We start from the raw sequence: 14,814 nt of genomic DNA on the forward strand, positions 1-14,814 counted from the left end.
TCTCGGACGGTCAAATTTCAAAAGTAGCCAGTCCGGTGGTCTGGTAGGTGTTTTTACCCGTAACAGTAAATATATCATAATATGAGACAGGTTCGCTTGTCGTCAGTTTGAGGTGTTTAAGGTATTATGATAATTGTGTTAAACTATTTACAATTGGACAGTTCATTTTACAATAGCCAATCACAACACATGTACTTTCAGTTTACCTAAACTCAGTGCATTGCCTGTTAGTGCTATGTAGTTCATTGCGATGCCTACACACAGTAAAGTATTCAGAAACCTGGTTTTAAAAAAAAATTCATTGTTGAAAACCGGACAGGCAAGTTTGTATCCGGACTGGTAATTTTTTTAAGTTACCAGTCCGGCTGTCATGCTTGGGATTTTGGGAGTTTGAAACACTGAGAGTATCCTTTGTTCCTGGACCAGTAAGTGAGTACAGTTTAAGTCGCTCTTACAAACATTTTAACAATATCACGGCAGGGGACACAAGATAAGGGCTTCACACGTTTAACCAATATGGGGGATCGAACAGAGTTCTTCAGTGTGATGAGCTAATGCTTTAATGACCATGCCACCATCCCTGTTAGTGAACCAAACCTGCAGGGGTGGAAATAACCCATTGCCCGACGTCCGAGTCCAGTGTTTTTTTCTGTTGGGCAAGCAAATTTGTATATCACACTGTACCGGTGTCCAGTTGACTTTCCAATATTAATTATGTTGTTTATTTAAAAAATCAACAAGAAAATGGCCGGTATAGTGGAAAAATTATGAGGGCAAGTGATTTTACATGTGCCACTGTACCAGAGTACACTAGCAATTTTAAAGTTATTTCCACCCCTGAACCCTGCAGGAAATCTCTGTATGGAATTAATGCAATCAAGTTAGTTAATGCTGAACAATATTCCAGCCATATTATGAAGGCCTGTTAATCATCCAGTTCGGACCAGTCAATGTCAATCCAGTGATTGACATCATGAGAACAATCAATGCAATTCAGTTATGATGACATGGATCATAACCAGCAAGCCTGACCACCCAATAATATGAGTTGCCTCTTACGACAACCATTGATTGGCTGTCATGACAAGCCTGACCACCCAATAATATGAGTTGCCTCTTACGACAACCATTGATTGGCTGTCATGACCTGCCTGACCACCCATTGATTGGCTGTGAGCCTGACCACCCAATAATATGAGTTGCCTCTTACGATAACCATTGATTGGCTGTCATGACAAGCCATGACAACCATTGATTGGCTGTTGAAGATAATTTTTGAGTTGCCTCTTCGACAACCATTGATTGGCTGTCATTCTATTAAAATGTCTCACCTGGGGTTTTAACATGAACACATTGATTTGTTTGACCACCCAATAATATGAGTCACTAACCATTGGTTGTTGAAGCATGGGCTTGAAGCAGAGGTTATTCTATTAAACATCTCACCTGGGGTTTTAACATGAACACAGAACACTCTGGTTGAGCATGTTGCCCATCCACCATACCAGAACTGTGAGCATGTGCCCATCTCCATACTGAAGTACCACTGTGCGGAGTAGATGGAACACTCCCCCTTTTCTTCTGGCAGGCCACATGATGCTGAAGGTAAAGTCTATGAATCAACCAAAGTCTATGTCAACGATGATCAGATCCACATGGAATAAATGCCATTCTACCATGACATCAGTAAATACTGGATTGTGATTGGTTAATTAAAGTCATTCAGAGGTATATAATCACATTATATACCTCTGATTTTCCAACACAGTATGTATTTATTTTTTTTAATTTTAATAACACGGTTATGGTAGAATGGAGATAAACATACGGTGTTGGATAATCAGAGGTGTATAACAAAATTATAACAGCCCTAATTTTTTTATTTAAAACCTCACGCTACGCAACCGATGTGGGGAATCAAACCCAAGTCTTTAGCATGATGAGCAGACACTTTAACAACTAGGCTACCCCACCGCCCCAGATGTATAATGGACAAATTCGTATAGTAAAAACTGTTCCACGCAGATAATTCCTTTTGAGAAGTATAGTATAAAGGAACAATTTCACAACAGGAACAAACATCCTGTTACACACTGCCAGATGTATGTTCCTAAACAATGGGGGTGGTGGGGTAGCCTAGTGGTTAAAGCGGTCACGCCGAAAGGGCCAGGTTCGATTCCCCACATGGGTACAATGTGTGAAGCTCATTTCTGGGGTCACCCGCCGTGATATTGCTGGAATATTGCTAAAAGCGGCATAACACTAAACTCACTCACTCACTCCTAAACACTGGCCAGGTTTGGGACACAATCCACTAAACTACAGTCATAACAAACTCCTCGGGATCACAAATGTTAGTTCATTATAACCGTAGTTTGTTATACATATATTTATTTTGAATGAAAATAAACAGTAAAAACAGTGTGGTACATCCGTAAGTTTATAATCATGTTTGTTATTGTTCAACAACCTATCCAAAGCATATTTGGACTACATTTTATGTTAGCCTGAATGTTCTGTAGCAATATATCTATGGTGTTTTCGAAAAATATACAATAATGATACTATTATTGTTGCAGTTTTTCCACCACCCCAACTCCAGTGAGATTATGAAGATAAAGCATGGAAGATACCAACAGCTGCTGGGATTAATCCTGGCTAGCTATTCTCGCAACGTTCGTAGCCCTACGAACTTCTTAAGCCCATTCTTAACACATTGGCTACGATCAAAGTTAAGAATTCTTAAGACTATGAACGTTTCGAGAATAAGGGCCCCAGTGATCCTCAGTTACCTCTAACAAGTAATTCATTCATCTCATTCTTGTTCTAGCTGATATCTAAACCCACTCTGGACCAAATTGATAAAAAATTAAGGAATGTAACTCCTCGACAATGTAAAAAAAGTGAAAGAAGCTTCATTAAAATCCTCACTTTTTATCCAATATACTGCAATTTTGCCATCATTCATAAGTGAGGCAAGGGGAGATCCTAAGGCAAGAGTGAAATTCAAGTAGAGGTATAAGGGTGAAACTCTAGGTCCTGGGCCTAGATTTTCGAAGCTCTCTTAGCGGTAAGATAGTCGTAAGTGATATACATTAACATTAACTTACGACTATTTTAACGCTAAGAGAGCTTCGAAAATCTAGGCCCTGCTCCCAAAGGCACTCTGCTCAAGGGTTTAAAATTGCAAGCAAGTGTTTATTTACCTTAGATACCCAAAAAGAGAGATTTGATGATAATATACTACATGTAGTACAAATAATGTGATAATTCCAAAATTCTTTTGTAAAAGACTAATTTTTATCATTAGGTCACATGATTATGAGAACGTTCTTAAAACAACGGAAAAGAAGTCAGAATATTTTATAATAATATATCAGATAATTTGTAAATTAAACAAATTCCCAAGTAAAAGACTGTAATGTTGATCATTTGGTCACATGAATATCACATAGCTCTTAAAACAATGGAAACAAGTCAGAATATTTTATAATAACACATCATATAATTTGTTAATTCCAAAAGTCCCTAGTAAAAGACTGTAATACTGATCATCAACTCATATGAATATCAGAAAGATTAAAAAAAACCAGACTATTAAAAACAGATTATTCAATAATAATGTTTCACATATTCCCAAATACCATATTTGAAGGTAACAATATAGATCATTAGAGGTCATCTGAACATCCGAAACATCTGAAACCACACGATGTAACAAATCTCTGAAGGATGTCAGATGTGTACTGTATGTCAGTACCCCTGCAATAGAAATAAGGTGAATCACCTCTCAAACAGTAAAACTCATATTTTGTTTGTGTCTAACCTTTCTCTCAGTGTGTGTGTGACCCCAAGATATTTGTGGTATCAGCCTCCTGTCTATCTCTCTTACCCCCTGTGTACGTAATCAATGCTGGCCACCCTCATTGCCCTTCTACAGGAAGGCGAATTATACAACTAGGCTGCATCTCTCAAAATATACATTTACATATCAGACACACATTGCAAAATGTGTTTGTTATTTCGAGCAGTTTATTTTCGATAAGGTCTCTGATGTTTTCTGAAGTTTTCAAACCGCTAATTTTGTTTATCATATCCGGAAAATTTGACTTGAGGCATCACTTGCTGGTATTAGTTATAAATTTGTTTTTCTTCCTCTTTATAGGTCTAATCTACCGGCAAAGTAATGTAGAGATATCAACAAATATATGTTCCTGCTTCACATGCATCTTATCTCCACAACATGAGTGAATTTCATCAACAGTTTGTATTTATCACTAAAAATGAGAAAAACGTGCCTGATCAGGTCGTAAGACTAAAATTGTTGTTGGGTGAACAAACCTGCCAGGCAAAAGAAAGCATATATGTTTGATGGTTGATAACATTGAAACAAACAAGAAACAGTTATTTGATCGGGATGTATTCATACGTCTATCAAAGTTGTGTTTTAGACTACTCAGTTTTGCAATGTTTTGTTAACATTTGCTTAAATCCAATTATCAAGTGTATAGTTTCTTTTACCCAGCAGTTACGCTATCATCTGTGGTAGATTCAATATGCACCTGTTTTCATGCACTTGTGAACATTTGTCTCATATGGCCTGAGAACCAAGCTCTGATACTGATTCATCTCCCCTGGAAGAATTGGTGTCTACAAAACAGTATATTTTCTTCACAAATTTCTGAAATATGGATATCCCCTTGAAACATAAATGTCAGATGAAAGTAATAGATATGAAATTCCATATATATACCGGGTAATGACACTGGATGATAAGGGCTGTGTGGGCAAGGTGCTTGGTGTTTAACAGCCATATCCCCAGGGTACAGAGCATTACAACGCCACCTGTTGAGACCCGAGTGCTGATGTTGCCACCAACCCTGTAGATAGCTCGGCAGACCCAACCTACGTTAACAATCTCTGGAGAGTTTCTGTTATTCACATCTACTGTAAAACAACTATTTTTTTAGGGTTATCAAGTCACTTTTTGCTATCTTTCAAGCATCGTGACTAAAAGCCAAGATCTGGATTTGTATTTTAACATACTTGTTTGTCACATGAGGAAAGCGTATCTGGTTTTGAACGGGTTTATCTGTTATTTTCAAAAGAACAGATTATTATTCTTTCATCATAACAGAGGAATATAAACACACATTTCATGTCAACATTGATAAATATGCATGTAAATTATTTAGACTGAGCTAAACTATTAGATTTTTCTCACACATTACTATAAAATATCACATGTAAAACCTTTCAAGGAGAACCACGAAAAACCAAGCCACTTCTATTGGCTGCCAATGATTCACAAACTAGATGTGTAATTTTAAGCAACCTGCATTGTACTTTCTTTTTCACATTGTAGAAAACAAGTTTCATTTTCTGAAATAATTACAAAGGTAATTCCAACCTGAATCACAGACAATATTTGAAAAATATTTATTGTATGGTCTCTGCCTGAACTAACTATCATGAACCATTTTGACAGATCTTGACCAATCAGATGACAGCTGATCTCAGACATGTTAACCTAAGATTATTTCAAATGCTACTTACTCCCTTGCCCAAGGCAACTCCAGTAACAAGGCATAAACACTTCCAATACAGTTACGCAACTTCTAAAATACTTCCCCACTGCAGCACAACATTTAAACACATAATCTATGCCATGAGCTTCCTTACTAACATGAGTTGCCACCAGCTATCCTAAAGTTATAAGCATATCCACTTCAGAGACCTTGGCCTCAAATCTCTGTTGAGAGCTGCCTACAAAAATTAATTTCCAAGTCTTTCAATGTGTGGTATCTTAAATGACCTAGAGGGACAGTATGGTGGCTTTGTGGTTAAGTGTTCGCATGTCACGCCGAAGACACAGGTACGTAGTTAGTTTAATTTTACACCACTTTTAGCAATCATGTCATATTTTTGTTAGTGAGTGAGTATGGTTTTAGCAATATCACCAGAAATGGGCTTCAAACATATATTTGTCTTGTGATAATGATCCACCTGAAGAAGGGGCAAGAACTAGCCCCGAAACGTCGTGAGAAACAAATAAAGAAGTTGTTATCCATATATTTGTCTTGCATTACCAGACCAACTTCTAAATGCCTTTGAATAATTTGAACACTTGCTATCTTCACAAACTAACTTCAACTGCTTCACATGAAATCACAAGTAGTGACTCCAATACAGCATATTCAAATTACTTAGGTTAAGTTCGCAATGAAAATTGTACAAATTTCAAATGCTATTACAAGAGTTAGTCCAATCCCTTGGACATACTTGAGAGCATGAAAAATTCACCATGTTCACTACATATTAGGCTAACATCTTGTCTCTGAAAAACACGACATCCTTAATACATAAAGAAACAGTTATTTAATTATACTAATAAAATATTATAAAAGGAGCCCCGAGACATTCTTCTTTTGCAGAAACTGTTATAATCTAGACTTGCCACATATTCTAGACTTTCACTGGCTGTATTGGGTATATTTGGTTAAGGGTCTGTATGAGAGCATAGAAACTCCAGTAAACAACTGATAGATATAATGGACTGATTTTGGTCTTGGTTATATGCTGTAAATTTCAGTTGAAAAGAACTGTAGGGCTGAGTATATTTGTTTCAGGGTCTGTATGACAGACTAGCTACACATGTGAGCAGTATTTTGCTGTAATTATAAGTCATTAGATTGTCTGACAGGTTACCAGAACAAAGACCCTGCTGTACACGGTTGGTGACCGTCAAAACAAGTAAATCAACCTGGGCAAACAATCTGGCCACACTTGATGAGGAACTTGATGAGGGGCACTGTCTATATCCAGCACTCAGTCTTCATTGTTTATTGTGAGCTTTGTTGTGGATGTTAGTGTTTTCGGCCATGTGCAGTGAACCTGACATGCAGATACGCCAACATTTCACATTAATTCATGTGTTCCAGACCCTAGAGAATACATTGAAACAAGAAGTCGAACTCAAGTCCAGAATGACTGGTCTAGATCACATCAACTCTGAAATCAACTAGTTCTGGGCTCCATTTAGATTTTATATATTTAGATTATTTAGATAGATTTTTTTAATAAGGCACCTTTACTCCTGAGAGTCAGTGATTATGGTCATATGGCGCTTTTATACATATTCCAGCAATATCACTGCATGTGACACTAGAAATGGGCTTCACACAGAGTACCCATGTTGGGTATCAAACACTGGTCACAGGCATGACAAGCGAATACTTTAACCACTCGCCTTTACTTCTGAAACTAAATGTCAGTCGCATTAATCTCAAGATATGCAGTAGTTACTGGGAGTATATCAAAACTCATAGGAAAAGGACATCAGAAACTGCAAACAAGCCTCCTGAGTTCGCCGTCTGCTGGCTGATATCAGCCAAGACAAGCCTCTTGAGTTTGCCGTCTGCTGGCTGATATCAGCCAAAACAAGCTTCCTGAGTTCACCGTCTGCTGGCTGATATCAGCCAAAACAAGCTTCCCGAGTTCACCGTCTGCTGGCTGATATCAGCCAAAACAAGCTTCCTGAGTTCACCGTCTGCTGGCTGATATCAGCCAAAACAAGCTTCCTGAGTTCGCCGTCTGCTGGCTGATATCAGCCAAAACAAGCTTCCTGAGTTCACCGTCTGCTGGCTGATATCAGCCAAAACAAGCTTCCTGAGTTCACCGTCTGCTGGCTGATATCAGCCAAAACAAGCTTCCTGAGTTCACCGTCTGCTGGCTGATATCAGCCAAAACAAGCTTCCTGAGTTCACCGTCTGCTGGCTGATATCAGCCAACACAAGCCTCCCGAGTTCACCGTCTGCTGGCTGATATCAGCCAAAACAAGCTTCCTGAGTTCACCGTCTGCTGGTTGATATCAGCCAAAACAAGCTTCCTGAGTTCACCGTCTGCTGGCTGATATCAGCCAAAACAAGCTTCCTGAGTTCACCGTCTGCTGGCTGATATCAGCCAAAACAAGCTTCCTGAGTTCACTGTCTGCTGGCTGATATCAGCCAAAACAAGCTTCCTGAGTTCACAGTCTGCTGGCTGATAGCAGCCAAATATCATAACAAGACAAAATCATGAAGCATATGCATCAATTTGGCATTCCTTCAAAACATGCAGTTTCTTCATGTCCTCAACTAATGATTTTGGCCTTGACGAGAATATAAGACACTGCAATTATTATCCTGCACAACATATGCAGCATTTTATGTGTTTTCATCAAAGCAATGTTCAGGAGGAAATAATTAGTGACTAAGATATTAAGAAGCATCAGTGCAGACTACAACCACCTCCACATCTGCTTCAGCACCATTACCACAAGAACTACTCTTCAACAGTCCATATCATCTTACTAATGACATGGAAAGGATGTTGTTTCCATGATTCATGTTTCAATGGTTCAGGTCAAGACTACATTCAACTTAAATACCATAGCACTTGCATATTTATGTTATTTTGGCCATCAAGAAAATTCAGGTCTTCAACATCTGGGATCTGGTCAAGGAAAACATTGGGGGTTACCTCCCCCTGTGAGAATGTCAACTCAGTGTTGGAAGTATGGAGGCCAGTCATTTGTAGGTAAATTGTGGGAATACCTCCCGACCTGACCACAGATAGTGTTTCCAGTAACTCGGGATGGACACTACATTCACAGTAATGCCACGCATGTATGATAACAATATTCTCTGTACGCCATGTTTCATAGAATAGTTGCCAGGCAGGAGTACTGCAGTGTGGTATCCAGGCAACAAACATATACATATTATGGAAATTGTGAGTGGTGGGTGTTGCTGGTGGGGCAAGACATGCATACCTTTTCTGGCCAACATCTGGTGTCATCACCAATAATCCATTCATATACTTTTCATCTTTCTATTGCTTTTCACACCCACTGTAAGCTGTTACTTGGTTGAAAGAAACATGCCCAAAGTACATTAACCAGGTGTTCTGAACGCATCAATATTAAAGACACCATGAAAAATGGATGATGTTTGACGTTACATGACACGAACACAGTCTGACTGCTGGATAAGAGTACTGGAATTTGTCTGTTGAATACTTTCACCCAGCAGAAAATGGGTACCCGATGGGATAAGTCATGTGACTATTAACCTTCTAGTGCCTCACAAGCAGCTTTGGTTATCCAGGGTAATGGTAATCAGATTGTGATTTTAGTGCCGTTGAGCACCGTATGATGGAAACTAGGCACTATACAAATCCATTATTATTATTATTATTGTTATTATTACTTCGCTAGGGACATGTTTCAGCTGCTGTGATACGGAGTGGGTACAGGACTGATATTCCAGTCTAATAGAAAGTAATAGATATTTTTCAGGGAAATGTTTTATAAACAGTATAGGTTAAGTATTATATATATGATGTGCCAATCATATAAAGATACTTCCAAGCAGTTAGGAAGCATGAAATATGGTAGAAAAATTAACTGAATATTTGTAAAAATGTATCTAGAAATACTGATACATGCAATGATTAAGCATTCAACATGGTCAGTAAATGTGTGGAAAATATCATCACAAAATTCCTGCAGTCAAGAAGATTAAAACAAAATTTGTCTTTTAATTCTCAGAATATCAACAACAAAATTTTATTATTCAGCTTACCTGGATCAAAAGACCCATGAGAGGATGAACAGCCCTGATTATTGGGGCCTGTTGCCTTGGTCTTGCGATCTGGACAGCAGCCGTAGGCCGACCTCTCACACCCATTACCCTCACAACCATAGTTGTGTGGGCCAGCGGCAGGTGTGACCCTATCTGGACAACAGCCGTAGCGGGAGCGCTGACATTCCCTGTCTCTGAGTTGGCCACGTTGGGACAGCCTTCTTGGTTGGGTCCATCAGCAGATGTCTGACCATCTGGACAGCAGCCATAGGTGCTGGTACCACAATCGATGAACCATGTCTGGTCATCTGTAGACATCAGAAAACATTTACACAGCTGTCATTCAACCAGTATTTACATGGAAAGATACTGGATAGGTTTTGGCATTACATGCATAAACTTCAATATCATTCAAGTCATAACCTTGACCGGCACCTTGATGTCACCATTATCATTCATGTCATAGTGAGTGCGGTTAGTTTTAGCCGCTCTCAGCAATATTCCAGCTATATGGCAACAGTCAGGAAATAATCAAGTCTGGACCAGACAATCCAGTGATCAACAGCATGAACATTGATTTACGCAACTGGGAACCGATGACATGTGTCAACCTCTTGTAACAAGCATCGGTTACTGAAGATCAAATCTAACCCAGGTCTTCACGGGTACATTCATGTCATAGGATTTAATGTGTATCTTTATCTTTCCCCACCAAAAACAAGTAACAATAGAAAAGAAATACCAGTCACTCAAAATATAGCATGCATGGGTTCTTTGACCAATCAGGGTCAAACTTTCTGAAACAATCTGACTTCATTTCTTTACCATTTGATTCAGAAACTACGTCACAATTCACGTTAGTTGTCAGGTAGCCTTGAATGAGGATAGTTAACTTACGTCACAAACAACATCTGTTTCTTATTTATTTCAGAGACCATATACTGATATATGGTCTCTGTTTATTTTGTGCCTTTAGATTAATCTTCGACAAGTATTAACTTTGGCATACTAGAAACAGCACAGCTGTATATATTTGCATTCAGATCTCTACAATCATGTTCATATTAGAGAATCAGAAATAAGATCCGCTTGTCTGATAGCTAAGAATGTAGCCTGATGCTGGCCGGCTGCCTTGGTTCACTTGACGTGACCTCTATAGAGACATCCAGAGATCTCCATGCAGTGAGGTATCAACGAAGCGAAAGATATGATTATAATGAACTAGTCATGGACAATGAAGAGGCCCCTTCCCCAAGTTTTTCATTCTCTACATGACATCAATGGAAAATTAACAGTAAATCTGAGAATAGTAATTCAGTCCCTGCATAGTAATAGTTGTCATCAATTTATGTACTTATTTTATGTAAAATTTTAACTCACTCACTCACTCTATGGTGTTTAAACTGTTTCATCATATAAAAGGTAGGCTTCCCATGTAGATGAAACCAAAGTAGAACCACTGGATTGAGACATTTGTAGTTTTTCAATAAACATTCATTAAAGCAGATTATTATGTTATATAATATGTTTGTTATTACTCTTAAAATAAATACAAAGTTTCTTCCTAGGACAGTATATTTCACATCCCAAACACACTTTATCACAAACATAATTAATATTTTACAATAGCCCACTCTGATTGAAACAGATGATTTGACAACTGAATCACTGTGGATGCTGATCGGTTTTAGTCTTTGTCAGAAGGCAGTTTTAAGTGATTATATGTACAATTAATATGTTACGAAATGCAAAGTTGTGGTTACAACAATATTCAAATGGGATTTGGAAATATATTTGCCAAAGAAAGGATTTCTAGTTTTGGGGTTAAGAGAGAGATTGAAATTTGGTCATTCTCTTTGTATGACATCATAACATCCTGTCTTCTGAATGACACCGAACAATATAATGATCCTAATAGTGACATGAGGTATAGAATGAAACGTTTGGTGAAACTGCTTGAGGAATTGCAGTCCCAAATGGTTTTTAAGGCTATGGTCGCTGATTCTGTAATTCAGATTCAGACTGAAAACCCACAGAAAACATTGTCCTCAACCCTTGGCATTTCAATACACATTTGTACATACCAAAGGTTGGCATTTGTATTTAGTGGACAATGGAGACTGGTATGCTATTATTTCAATGTAAGCTGGGTGACTGTGCTGGGTGGTAGTCTAGTGGTTAAAACATAGGCTCATTATGTTGAAGACCTGGGTTTGATTCCCCAAATGGGTGCAATGTGTGTAGCCTATTTCAGGTGTCCCCCACAGTGATATTACAATTATCAGAGGGGTACACAAAGTCCATTTTTGTTGAAGCCGCAGTTGCTGAGCAGGTTAGGCAGCTGACTTTGTATGCTGGCGATTAGGTGCCTGATTCTGAGGGTGTGGGTTTGAATCCCGGATGGGACTCAACCCAACAAAAGTACTAGACTCTGTACTTTACTAAGAAAGTGCAATCCCAAATATAACATGTTACATTTGACCACTTTCTAAATTGCAGTGTCTATTCACACAGTGATATTGCTATAATATTGCTACTCACTCACTCAGTCAATCAAGTGAGATAAATCTACAAGTAACCCAGGTCTGGACTGAAAGCAAGAAAATGTTCATCTCTTAATTGTTTGCTTCCTTTGTACCGCAAGTAAATGTGACATGATGTTAGCCATACAAGTCCACACATCTGACGGTGAGGATAATCTCCTGTCTCCCATACCCCGGTACCTATACTGCTTAGCCTGTGTTGAGACCAGCGACTGGCACACCCAGATAATCTTAATATCCCATGTTTACTTTAATACCTGCAGATCCAGAGTTCAAGCCCTCATTACAGCATACAATAGGATTAGCCAGACACCATCCCTCCCACCATGTCCACATCATCCCCCACTGTTTCAACAGCTCTAGTGAAGCTCCTTCAGTCTTTATACACTCTTAACCTCAGTGTAAGTTTAGGGGCTAATATCCATCTAAACAGATTATACTTATCACTAGAATTAGCTCTGATCTTCATGATTATGTAATCCTTTGTACAAACACGAGGCAAAGAGGCCCTCAGGTGAGATCAGAGGAAGGTATGTGAATGGCTTGTCTTCTCACATCACCGCCAGTGTGGGTGTACATTTCACTGAGACAATACAGGCAGGAGTACTTGATGGAGTTTGGGAGCACTTGAAGGATTCAGTCGTCTTTCATTACATGAATTAAATGTTTACAAACATGAGCTCAACGATCCATGTTCTCAGAAATGTACATAGTTTCGGGTTTGAATCCAACTTTTTCAGTTGAAGGCAAGATACCTTACTTCTTTATTACAGCGTGATATTTCGGTATGAATACTTATAGTGTTGTCATGCAAGAGTGCATCACTTTGACAAAGCTGATGATTTGATGGCTAGCATATGAAAAGACCCCATACCATACTGTGTTAGCCACCAGGCTGTAGTCTCCATGAACTAGGAGCCAGAGTGTACACCAACATAGAGTATGGCTGGTGGTTTGAACTCCAGGCCATGCCATACCAAAAGGTGTTACAAGATGGTACTTTTTGTTACCTTGCCTTGCATTTGTCATCAAGGGGAAAGGGGTGGTGGGGTAGCCTAGTGGTTAAAGTGTTCACTCATCGCAATGAAGTCCCAGGTTCGATTCCCCTCAAGGGTACAATGTGTGATGCCCATTTCTGATGTCCATCTCCGTGATGTTGCTGGAATTTTGCTAAAAGCGGTGCAACACTCAACTCACTCACTCAACCATAAAGGGGAAAAAACAAGGAAAGGTGAGCCCACAGTTTGGGGTATCCATGCTAAACTGTGGCATGATGTCTCATTGAGCTAGTTCTATAAAACTAGCTTTAGAACAGCTAGTCCTGCCACGAACATGCATACAGTGAAACACAGTCATGTCAAGATACGACATGTCTAACTTTGAAGTTAGATCCTACATATTCTTTACTAAGTCACTCTTTTACAGTTGTGTCAAACCTCAGGTAACTCAAGGTGTCTCTGATGGTTCATTGAGCTTCAACACAAGAGTGTGTCAGTGAGTTTAGTTTTACACCACACACAGCAATATTCCAGCTATATGGTGGTGGTCTGTAAATAATGCAGTCTGGACCAAACAATCCAGTGATCAACAGCATGTGCATTGATTTATGCAATTGGTATACGATGACATGTGACAACCAAGTCATCTAGTCTGACCATCCGATACCGTTAGTCGCCTCTTACGACAAGCATTGGCTACTGAAGATCAATTCTAACCTGGATCTTCACAGGTACAACACAAGAGTATCTGACTGTACACGTCTGATGCTGTATAAGTACAATAAACCGCAATGTTAAACCCCATTTCACCTCACCTCAAATCAGGGGAAGTGGGGTAGCCTAGTGGTTGAAGCAGTCATTCATCATGCTGAAGACCTGGGTTCAATTCCCTACATGGGCACAATGTGTGAAGCCCATTTCTGGTACCCCTTGTCATGATATTGCTGGAATATCGCTAAAAGTGGCATAAAACTATACTCACTCACTCACTCATCTCTCCTCACCAAATTGTAAAAATTAATGACCTGCATGAGTTTGGGCTAATCAAATACGACCTGATGTATCTAAAGTAATGTTAAAAGTGACACTGTACTAATTGTTTTAGCTTATCTACATACATTGGTTTATTTGTAATTTCATTAGAAAAACATATGACAAGATTTGGTACTCACCATCACAGTTCTCTTCATCAGAGTTGTCGCCACAGTCGTCGTATCCGTCACAGCGCCTCGCATCGGCCACACATTTCTTGATACTGCGACACATGGAACTGCCCTCCTGGCATGTGTTAACTGAAACATGGAACCACATCCATACATAAGCCAAGACAAAGAGTAAGTGAGTGAGTGAGAGTGAGTTTAGTTTTATCATCCAAAACTGTGTTCCACAGTAGATATCTCTTGTGTGAGATTAGACGATATCTCCTAGTAGATTTTGTACAATGCCCTAACAATGCTATGACGTCATGAACTTGTTGACGTCACAATGTTATGACATTGCTGCACTGCAAATCTAATGGCAGTACTGTGTTCAGAGATGTACATTTTTCATTGAAAACTAATGAAGAGTGATTTTTGATGATAAATAGAATCTCACCCTCGTGTCTTCTGATATCAAATATATCAACACTCGTTGATAAAAGTAAAAATA

General features: G+C 39.0%; 2 protein-coding genes across 2 annotated transcripts in view; both read right to left on the reverse strand.

Moving 5' to 3' along the window:
• LOC124279997 (papilin-like) overlaps window positions 1–14,475 on the reverse strand; it is a 36,448-nt gene extending 21,973 nt beyond the window's left edge. Inside the window, exons 1-4 of the mRNA XM_046715877.1 lie at window positions 14,337–14,475; window positions 9,875–9,931; window positions 9,624–9,776; window positions 1,447–1,599 (exon numbers count right to left, since the gene is read on the reverse strand). Coding sequence (XP_046571833.1) covers window positions 1,447–1,599; window positions 9,624–9,776; window positions 9,875–9,931; window positions 14,337–14,475 — 502 coding nt within the window. The remainder of the gene's footprint in view (window positions 1–1,446; window positions 1,600–9,623; window positions 9,777–9,874; window positions 9,932–14,336) is intronic.
• LOC124280072 (papilin-like) overlaps window positions 14,361–14,814 on the reverse strand; it is a 130,011-nt gene continuing 129,557 nt past the window's right edge. Inside the window, exon 24 of the mRNA XM_046715948.1 lies at window positions 14,361–14,456. The gene's annotated coding sequence lies outside the window, so the exon portion shown is untranslated. The remainder of the gene's footprint in view (window positions 14,457–14,814) is intronic.

This window comes from Haliotis rubra, unplaced genomic scaffold (assembly GCF_003918875.1).
Source record: "Haliotis rubra isolate DU_JTF1 unplaced genomic scaffold, ASM391887v1 Scf26, whole genome shotgun sequence".
Taxonomy (NCBI): domain Eukaryota; kingdom Metazoa; phylum Mollusca; class Gastropoda; order Lepetellida; family Haliotidae; genus Haliotis; species Haliotis rubra.